Source organism: Heptranchias perlo, chromosome 2, assembly GCF_035084215.1.
Source record: "Heptranchias perlo isolate sHepPer1 chromosome 2, sHepPer1.hap1, whole genome shotgun sequence".
Classification (NCBI taxonomy): domain Eukaryota; kingdom Metazoa; phylum Chordata; class Chondrichthyes; order Hexanchiformes; family Hexanchidae; genus Heptranchias; species Heptranchias perlo.
Genome location: NC_090326.1, coordinates 46,215,234 through 46,226,292, shown reverse-complemented (window position 1 = coordinate 46,226,292; position 11,059 = coordinate 46,215,234). Strand labels below are relative to the sequence as shown.

Sequence of the window (11,059 nt, the reverse complement as noted above, 5' to 3'; positions counted from 1 at the left end):
TTAGCTGGTAATATATTAAATATCCTCTGTATGTTGCACACTCCTTATTTGGGCTTCACCTTTCTATGACACAGTCACACATACAGCTGCGCACTTCTGCCACTAAATGTAGCTTCATAAACTCTGGAAGCTGCGTATCCCCATCCCCACACCATCGCTAATATGCACTGAGGGAAATTTACCTTGTCCTGACTTTCCATGGGCAAAAACCGTGGGAGACCCACTCCTCCCTGTGAACTATTTACCAACAGTCACTGTGTCGTAGTTAATAAGATTAAAAATTAAACATCTGATTTTGTCAGTGCCAAATTCCTGGAGGGTGTTCTTTCACAACTTTACATTTGTCAGAAGCAAGTGTAGATACCTCACAGCTAAGAGCTCCACATACAGATTTTCAAACATGGATGACGCTAGACCGTCGTGGGATAATCCCATGCAGTTTATGTTCGCCTGCATTTCCTTTGCAGTGGGACTGGGGAACGTGTGGCGCTTCCCATACCTGTGTCAAATGCACGGAGGAGGTGAGCTGGGATGGGATTTTTTTTTCACTCTCTGTCAAACAGGCAAACTCCATCGGCTGCTCTCCGGGGGAGTGTGGGGGGGGGGGGGGGGGTGGGGGGAAGAGACTCAGAACGGGGGCTCTTCCCCACCATAAACCCGCTGTTGTTAAAGAAATGTTATTAGTCTGGGGAAGGCGCGCAGAAACGCAGCGTCTGACTTGTCCCATCGTGTCTGCCAGTTCCGCGCTATGAACCTACCTGCTTTTGATGTTTACTTTTTAATCGACAAACTCAATGTATGATGATGGTTTGTGTTTTTTTTTCGTTCGCAGTCTAATATATGTGCCCTGGGGGTGCTGAAAAGTGCATTCGAAGCAGCAACTTTTAAAAAAATGTATTTTTTTAAATAACGGATTAGTTACTGTATCAAAAATCTGAAGTAAGTTACGGTCTAAGCTTGTTTATATACTGTAACGCCGCCGTTTAAGCGCCTGAAGTGAAAGATTTCTCGTTTGTGTCTCTCGTTTCTTGGCCAAATTTTCAATTCTGACTTTTGATTTTGACGGTTTCACCAAATTGGCCCGCTAAATTGTCAAATCTCTGCAACAAGTTTTTAAATTTGGTTTTAAACCCCATCCTTGCTGACTTGCTGATGGTTGGACATGTTCCACATGCAGAGCCGCAGAGTGGAAGTTGCTGGTTTGAGCAGAGACTGATGTCTCCGAGCGCTGTAGTTTGGTTTTATATGAACATGGCACATTATTTTAGCCGTCTATCTAAAGGATGCAACGCGGTTAGATCAAAACTGCTTCTCTTGCAGTCCACATCTCTTGTCATTTTCTTTTTTAAAATTACAAATCCCCAAATGTATCAAACTAAAAGGGTGAATATGAGGTCGGCAAAGCAAATCGCGATGTTATTTAGTTGCTGATCGTGTTCGTTTGTGATCGGTGAAATAGTGCACCCTTATTCAAAGAGCTTGTTGAAATAGGTGATTGTATATCAACTGCTTTACTACCTGTAGAAACATAGAATGGTTACAGCACAGGAGGCGGCCATTCGGCCCGTCGAGCACATACCTGCTCTCCGCAAGAGCAATCCAGCTACTCACACTCGCCCACCCTTTCCCCATAGCCCTGCAAATTTTTTCCCTTCAAGTACCTATCCAATTCCCTTTTGAAAGCCACGATTGGTTCTGCCTCCACCACCCTTTCAGGCAGTGCATTCCAGATCATAACCACTCGCTGCATTAAAAAGGTTTTTCCTCATGTCGCCTTTGGTTCTTTTGCCAATCACCTTAAATCTGTGTCCTCTGGTTCTCGATCTTTCTGCCAATGGGAACAGTTTCTCTCTATCTACTCTGTCCAGATCCCTCATGACTTTGAACACCTCTATCAAATCTCATGTTATCCTTCTCTGCTCCAAGGGGAACAAGCCCAGCTTCTCCAGTCTATCCACATAACTGAAGTCCCTCATCCCTGAAACCATGATGTGGAGATGCCGGTGATGGACTGGGGTGGTCAAATGTAAGGAGTCTTACAACACCAGGTTATAGTCCAACAGTTTTATTTCAAATAAAACTGTTGGACTATAACCTGGTGTTGTAAGACTCCTTACATTTATCCCTGAAACCATTCTAGTAAATCTATTCTGCACCCTCTCTAAGGCCGTCACATCCTTCCTAAATTGTGGTGCCCAGAATTGGACACAATACTCCAGTTGTGGCCGAACCAGTGTTTTATAAAGGTTCATTATAAACTCCTTGCTTTTGTATTCTATGCCTCTATTTATAAAGCCCAGGATCCCGTATGTTTTTTTAACTGCTTTCTCAACCTGCCCTGCTACCTTCAACGATCTGTGCACATGTACCCCCTGGTCTCTCTGTTCCTGCGCACCCTTTAGAATTGTACCCTTTAGTTTATATTGCCTGTCTTCATTCTTCCTACCAAAACATATCACTTCGCACTTCTCTATGTTAAATTTCTTCTGCCACATTTTTGCCCATTCCACCAGCCTGTCTATGTCCTCGCAAAGTCTATCACTATCCTCCTCACTGTTCACTTACAAGTTTTGTGTCATCTGCAAATTTTGAAATTGTGCCCCGTACACCCAAGTCCAAGCCATTAATATATATCAAGAAAAACTGTGGTCCTAGTACCAACCCCTGGAGAACACCACTGTACACCTTCCTCCAGTCCGAAAAACAACCTTCACCACTACTCTCTGTTTCCTGTCACTTAGCCAATTTCGTATCCATGCTGCAGTGCCCCTTTTATTCCATGGGCTTTAACTTTGCTAACAAGCCTATTATGTGGCACTTTATCGACACATTTGGGAAGTCCATATACACATCAACTGCATTGCCCTCATCAACCCTCTCTGTTACCTCATCAAAAAACTCATTCAAGTTGGTTAAACATGATTTGCCATTTTTTTTATTCGTTCATGGGATGTGGCCATCGCAGGCAAGGCCAGCATTTATTGCCCATCCCTAATTGCCCTTGAGAAGGTGGTGGTGAGCTGCCTTTAACAAATCTGTTGTCTCTTACTACCCATTTACTATTTATATACCTATAGGGGACTTTTGGATTCCCTTATATGTTGGTTGCTAGTCTGTTCTCATACTCTCTCTTTACCTCTCTTATTTCCTTTTTCACTTCCCCTCTGAACTTTTTATATTTAGCCTGGTTCTCACTTGTATTATCAGCCTGACATCTGTCATACGCCCCCTTTTTCTGCTTCATCTTACTCTCTATCTCTTTCGTCATCCAGGGAGTTCTGGCTTTCCTACCTTTCCCCCTCATGGGAATGTACCTAGATTGTACCCGAACCATCTCCTCTTTAAAGGCCACCCATTGTTCGATTACAGTTTTGCCTGCCAATCTTTGATTCCAATTTACCCGGGCCAGATCTGTTCTCAATCCATTGAAATTGGCCCTCCTCCAATTGAGTATTTTTACTCTAGATTGCTCCTTGTCCTTTTCCATAACTAATCTAAACCTTATGATCCAATGATCACTGTTTCCTAAATGTTCCCCCACTGACACTTGCTCCACTTGACCCACCTCATTTCCCAGAACCAGATCCCAGCGATGCCTCCTTCCTCGTTGGGCCGGAACCTCCTGCATTACGAAAAGGATTCCTTCTGTGTAATTGCACGCATAGTTCTGTACTCCCTATTGCAACAATTTGGGACAAAAGATGACTTACACTGAACTTGGTGCCATGTACATATGTATCCTTTCTTAGGTACCTTTTGAATAATTCCAAGTGATACTACATAACAATTAGGGAAAAGATACACAGAGCATATTCTATTTCCAAAGACTTTTTAAAATACGTTTAACGTTTCTCTAGTTTTTTTTCACTTGGATATGAACAGAGTTTAAGCTGACTAGCAAAGAATCCTAAATATTCGCCAATATTTACTAAGAACTAACCAGACGCCACCAGCCCGTCTACCCTTGCAACCTGGTACAGTGGAATAAGCAGTTTGGCTCACAATGAAAGGGAAGAAAAACAATTATGCCAATAAGAGCTGGAACACTGGGTTCAGTTATTTGTATTGCTGGCAGCTTAATCTGTGGCTGTAAAATGACGAAAACATGCCCATATACTACAAAATGTCAAATAGATTTGAATCCACAAAGTTAATTATAACTCGCATAACGAAAGGTTATGGAGATTAATCACTTTGAACAGTACTGGCAGATGTGAGCAAAGAGAGGTTACTGTTATACATGATATTGCAAAAGGCGAAGAATTCAAATTGTTTAATAACTTTTTGCACAATTTCTTTTGTGCTCAAGATATGAGTGATGTTGGTGCTAGGAATGGAATATGTTCCAGTTAAGGCACCTAGCGTCAGCAGGAGGCAGTCCTAAGTAAACTAGCACAGCTGAAGACAGAGTAAAACTCTCTCAACAATTTGCCTCACTTCCAACATCATAAGAGTAGCCCTGACTGCACCAGTATACATTTTTTTCCATGTGGCCAATGAGTGAGACTGCAAATTAAATTAACAATTATTGTCAAATTAGGAACAGATTTATGCGGTTAGGAACTTGTTTGAAGCCACCCAAACTCATTTCACATTATACTTATATAGCCGCCAGACACTGTGGGCCAAAATTTACTGTCTTCAGCAACAGCTGTGTATCCTCAGCAGCCGGGGGCTTCCGCCCCTTGATTGCACCCCTGACCCAGCCCACTTTCTGGGGTCAAGGACATTAAATATTATGGGTGGGTGCCAATGCCACTTATGACCCGCTATGGTGCCCACCTCAGGTAGGTGGTAACATTGGTGTAAGTGGACCCCAATGGACCCAGGGAAGATTAAGGACTTTTTTGCAAATTGCTAGTTTTTGGTAGATGTTCTGTGATTGCATTGCTGAAACCATTGCTTTAAATTTAAAATTCCCCCGAGGCCTTTAGCAATGCTGGATGACACAAGCATTGCTAGGACATAAATGATGGGTAATATGTCATTGGAACACATCTGCATGTTATCAAAATACGCCCGCACGTATGTGAATGGGCATATTATATGACCAACCCAAATCCCGCAGATATTTTGATGGTAGTAAAAGCAGCTCTGTACATATGCAGAGTTCCATCTGCAACCATCAAAACGTAAATGGTTTTATAGCATAGGATAATTTTTTTAAGTAATATTAATACATTTGACTCTAAAGTTATAGTGTAAATGTACCCTTTTATCTCATCAAGTCTAAACTGGTTTTGAACCCAAGTCAGAAATGAAAGGTCAGTCCCTAGTCCCCCATTTGATGTTTTAAAAATTGGAATATGAAATAGATTAGATCTTAACAATTTGACATTTTCTGTAGATAATCTGACAGTTTTGATAGTTTCAAGGAATACATCAGGGAAGGTTCACAGAGGGTACATTTATGAGCGTTGTTATGAGCTGGCAGATGATGTAATGTAAATTTATAGTTCTGTATGCCCTCAATTAATTAGTTGATATTTTAATAATCCAAAACAATCTCAAATATCAGGGAAAGCTGTGGCTCGACCTATGTTCATGTACTGAGTTTTTCAAGCACTACAACATTCTGAAATGAAATACCTGTAGCAGACAACAGTTTCACCTTTTGCCCACTTCACCGCAGTGCCCATGAGAAGAAGTATCTAAATCCACTAGCTGTTAGGATGGCAGGATACCTCTAAAATAAAGATTTATAAGGCTTTTTATATATAGAACAGTTACTGCATTCAAAAGTAATTAATTGTTTGAAGCACTTTGAGACATAAGTTACTATATGAATGAAAATATTATTTATTGGGAACAAGAACAGAAAATGTTGGAAATACTCAGCAGGTCCGGCAGCATCTGTGGAGAGAACAGAGGAGTTAATATTTCAGGTATGGATTCTTTGTGAAAACTAATCTACGTTGTCAGAATTTCCCGACTGACGCTAAGTCATAAATAAGCCAAATTTCCTCCAACTAAACATTAAGAGGACCAAAGGCTTCATTTTTGGAGCCCATCAAAAACTCTACTCCCATGTCACCATCTCCATCTCCCTCCCCCCTCCAACCCCAGGCACCTGCTCCGGCTGAATCAGGCCATGTGAAGCTGTGGAGTCCTGTTCAACCCAGAACTGAGCTTCAAACTCCATATCCTATCAATCACCAAGATTTCTTGCCTCCAGCTCTGCAATGTTGTCCACCTCCAACACCATCTCACTACTGAAACCCATATCCATTACTTTTTATTACCTCTGGACTCGATTTCTCCAATGCTCTTCTTGCTGGTCTCCTATTTTTCACCCTTCATAATTGTCCAAAAGTTACACCCCTCCTGCACCATTTGCTTCTCTAACTCAGGCTTTCTGTGCATCCCCCTTCCCTTTATTGTCATTGGAGGCAACGCCTTCAACCAACATGGTCTTACTCTGTAACTCTGTTCTTAAACCCGTCTTTCTCTCTACTTCTCTCTGTCTTTAAAAGCCTTCTTAAAATCCATCTCTTTGACCTAACTTTCATTCACCTCCAACTCCCCCTCCATGGCTCAGCATTCATTCCATTTTTACATTGTGAAACTTCCTGGGATATTTTTCTGCATTAAAAGTACTAAATAAGTGCAAGTTGTTGATGTTCATTCCTATGATCTGGCAGATAATGTAAATTTGTATTTAGAATAGTAGGACATGTACTTACCTCTGCGAATCTCATATGGCGAGTTTCTGATCTGAGCCAAACCATCCAAGAGACAGTGCTAAGTAGAAATAAGTGATTCTCTAAAAGGAGGAAACAAAAATTGTAGAACAAGTGAATAGGCACTGCTGTCACTAATTTTCACACCAGCTCAAGAGGGAATGACCCTAGAACATCGACCCAGGCTCTTGAGGAATGATGCATGGCATTGTGGGAACTTAACAAGTGTGAGAAAACTAACATACAATAATTGTATTATACTAAAAATGTTATGGTGCACACTAGGGGCTCGATTTTACCGGCGGGTTTCCTGTGCGTTCCCAGCGGGGGGGTCCCGAAAATCCCGATATCCAGGCACATGACCGGATCGCGCCACGATCCCGCCCACTTCCGGGTTCCCCGATGACGTGCGGGGGTGCGTTCGTGGCCCCCGCTGGTGGGAATCCCGCAGGCAATTAAAGCCAGCGGGATGCCACTTGACTGTATTTATTTTGCTTGTTCAGGTCATTAACTGACCTGATTAAGGGACTGTGTGTGATTTTGGAGAAACATGAGACTGTTTCACACACTGGGGGAAACAGTCCTAGTTGAACTGAACGTGTTGCAGCCGTCAGCCTGTGGCAGCCGCAAAGGTCCATTTGACAGGTGCGGGGGGGGGGAGACCCTCACCCATTGCAGGAGGCCGCTCTGTCACTTGGGACAAAGTGTGGCCTCCACCACCCCCCTCCTGATGGTCAAAGTCACCAACCTGCACACTCACCCCAGGGTCCGGAGACATGTGCCTACCTTGCGGACCCCCTCAGATGTACATATTGCGGATGGGGGCCGTCGTAGCTGCAGTCATGACCTCCTCGGGGGGTGAACAGCATCACCAGCCTTGCCATCCACGCCGTCCACCTTTGACACGTGGAGCTCCACAACAGAGTGCTGTGACACATCCACCTGTACAGCAGGAGGGAGGGCTACCGCAGAGAGAGACGCGTCGCAGAGGGCACTACCCTCGCCACAGGGTCCACAGACCGAGGCGCAGCTCCCCGGACCTCTCCGAGCAGCAGTGCAGACGGAGGCGCAGATTCACTTCTACTTGTAGTCGTGGACATCTGCAGCCTCTTTCATGCCAAGCTGCTCCTGGCTGGCCCCAGCACCATCTGCTTACCTGTCGCTGCCAAAGTCACCACTGCCCTCCACAACTTCTCCACCGCATCCTTCCAGTGTGCAGCCGGGTACACCACCGATGTCTACCAATCGTCTGCGCGGAAGAGCCCTGCAAATACACCTGCACCTACTCTGCAGTAACACAATGGGTGGCATCAGTGGTGGGTCCTCATAGCGATACCCAGGAGCGGGCATTATTGCACAAAACAGACAGGATTCGCGGAGACATGGCAGTGGTGGTGCCAATATAATGTGTGATGTGAGTTGTTCTGAAATTCAATATAGGTAACACCCATGACAAACCCTCAAACACCCTTGTGCACCCCCTTCATGCTCACGACACGTTTGCCTTACGCTGCCTACTGCACATATGTGATGCATGCCCTGTGGCTGCAGCACAGGTGGTGGCAGGTTGAGTGAGGCTGGCCGTGAGGGAGATGCACGAGAGGGTGAGTATGGGACAGAGCCATGAGATTATATGAGGATTGGGTTGCGTGTTAGTGGCGGGGTGAGCATTCGCGAGGTGAGTAGGTGCAGGTAAGATGAGGATGGGGTTTGAGTGGGTATGAGGGGTGATGTGACAGAGTAGTGTTGGCGGTGCCGAAGGAGATGTGGGGTGGGGGCAGTGTTGTGGCAGACGGAGTGTAGGGGAAAGACTACGTGTTCTCACTGTGGCTGACCTACTGCGGTCATTGGAGCGCCTCCTGCACTGTATGCAGGTGGGCGATATGTTGGTGGCGCAGGTGACCCCCTCTGCCACCTCGAGCCAGGCCTTCTTGGTGGCAGAGGCAGGCCGCTTCCTCCCGCCCGCCGGGTGGAAGATCTCTGTCCTCCCCCTCCTCCTCACCCCATCTGATGATACCTGGGGTGAGGCATCATTAAACTGGGAGCAGCCTTCCCCCTGGGCTGCTCCATGCTGTAATTTGTTCCATTGGTTGCAGCATCTGTCAGTGGAGGACTGCCCCTTTAACTAGAGAGCCTCCAGCTGACAGATCATACTGCGCATGCGCAGCCCGCCCGACGCGCAGACCAGCAGCGCGGACCCCGGAGGAGCAGGTAAGTGGCTCCAATTAGTGAATTGCCTGCTACGATCGCGCGGGCAACCCACTAATTTCACCGGGCGCGGAGGCCACGCACCCGAAACCCAACCTGCCGGAAACCCGCAGGCCTGCTAAAATCAGGCCCTAGGAGTGTGCACTTCTGGTCCACAAATCTTTTTTCCTGTTGTCATGATTTTTGGTCTCACTTTTTTGTCAACATTTGCCATTGTAAATTGCTATGTCAATGTTTCCCATATAATTTTGTTGTATCAACTGTCATGATGTAGTTGCAAAGTCTAGCCACTCAGTTGCTCTGTAGAGTGAGTTTCTGTAGTCTCTCTTCCCAATTCCATTGTCATTGTGTTTATATAAAAAAATTATATTCATCAACTGACACTATGGGTTATTTACTAGTTTTAAGTAAAAACTTCTGTTGCCATATTGGTTTGTATGTCGGGCTACATATAGTAATATTAATCTAAAAATGATCCAACCATTAGCTTGAAAGTCCTGCTAATCACTGTCAGAAAATTCTCAAAAAATGGCAAAGTGATAAAAAGAAATCCAATGATTTCAGACATGTTATTTTGGAATATTATCTGCGATTTTGAGCCCCTACTTTCAAAAGAACAATAACTTATTAGAAAGAATATACAGAAAAATAATAAGAATGACACTGGGAGTTAAAAAGTAGTGATGAGAAAAGACTTGAAGAATTGAATGTTTTCACTGGACAAAAGACATTTTGATAGAGGCCATGATATAGGCCTTTAAATGCTATAACATAGTTACAAAATTCATGTAACTTAAACTGCAGTCTCAGAACTAGACAGGAGCAGAACATTTATGAGCCTCAAGCAACATTAGAGGAATTTTTTTCGACATGGTAGGAACGGGAGAGGGCCTTTTGGCCCATCAAGCCTGCTCTGCCATTTTAGTGTCCTTGTCTTCTTCAAGACAGAGACTCTGCTCCCAGCATGGAGTCTCACTCGATGGGAGCACAAATTAGAGGACAGGGTGTGAAGGGCAGTAAACCTAATTCATGTTGGGCGTCATTTTAGCACCCGCTATCGGGTGCGTTCCTGGCGGGGGGGCTCCGAAAATCGGAGAATCCCGGAGCTGGACCGGAGCCCACCCCGAACCCGCGCACTTCCGGGTTCCCTGCTGACACGCCGGCGTGCGCGCGCAGCCCCCGCTGGTGGGAATCCCGCAGGCAATTAAAGCCAGCGGGATGCCACTTGAAAGTATTTATGTAGGTATTTCAGGTCATTAACTGACCTGATTAAGGGATTATGTGAGGAGGGATGGGATTTTAGAACAAACTGGGACTGTTTCCCACACTGGGGGAAACACTCCCAGTTCAAATGGACATGTTGCAGCTGTCAGCCTGTGGCAGCTGCAAAGGTCCATTTGACAGGTGGTGGGGGGAGACCCTCACCCATTGCAGGAGGCCACTCTGTCACTTGGGACAAAGTTTGGCCTCCACCACCCTCCTCCTGACAGTCAAAGTCACCAACCTGCACACTTACCCCGGGGTCCGGAGACATGTACCTACCTTGCGGACCCCCTCAGATGTACATCTTGCGGATGGGGGCCGCCATAGCTGCAGTCATGACCTCCCCGGAGGGCGAACAACATCACCAGCCTCACCAGCCTCACCATCCACGCCGTCCACCTCTGACACGTGGAGCTCCACAACAGAGTGCTGTGACACATCCACCTGTACAGCAGGAGGGAGGGCTACCGCAGAGAGAGATGTGTCGCAGAGGGCACTACCCTCGCCACAGGGTCCACAGACCAAGGCTCAGCCTCCTGGACCTCTCTGAGCAGCAGTGCACACGAAGGCTCAGAGTCACTCGACATGTAGTCGTGGACATCTGCAGCCTCTTTCATGCCGAGCTGCTCCTGGATGGCCCAAACACCATCTTCTTACCTGTCGCTGTCAAAGTCACCACTGCCCTCAACAACTTCTCCTCCGCATCCTTCCAGGGTGCAACCGGGGACATCGCCGATGTCTCTCAGTCGTCTGCGCAGAAGAGCCCTGCAAATACACCTACACCCACTCTGCAGTGACACAATGGGTGGCATCAGTTGTGGGTCCTCATAGTGATCCTCAGGAGCGGGCATTATTGCACAAACCAGACAGGATTCGCGAAGACATGGCAGTAGTGGTGCCAATATAAT

At 45.8% G+C, this 11,059-nt stretch overlaps 1 protein-coding gene and 1 long non-coding RNA gene across 3 annotated transcripts in view; one reads left to right on the top strand and one right to left on the bottom strand.

The window, feature by feature from the left end:
* The first annotated feature begins 351 nt into the window (after positions 1–351).
* LOC137338694 (sodium- and chloride-dependent transporter XTRP3A-like) overlaps positions 352–11,059 on the top strand; it is a 90,490-nt gene continuing 79,782 nt past the window's right edge. For both annotated transcript variants that reach the window (XM_068001836.1, XM_068001838.1), the window contains exon 1: positions 352–521. In XM_068001836.1, the coding sequence (XP_067857937.1) occupies positions 401–521 (121 nt within the window). In that variant the 5' untranslated portion in view covers positions 352–400. The remainder of the gene's footprint in view (positions 522–11,059) is intronic.
* The window catches only part of LOC137338730 (uncharacterized), an 84,061-nt gene continuing 78,806 nt past the window's right edge, over positions 5,805–11,059 (bottom strand). Inside the window, exons 3-4 of the long non-coding RNA XR_010966618.1 lie at positions 6,684–6,763; positions 5,805–5,853 (exon numbers count right to left, since the gene is read on the bottom strand). This is a non-coding gene — a long non-coding RNA (uncharacterized lncRNA). The remainder of the gene's footprint in view (positions 5,854–6,683; positions 6,764–11,059) is intronic.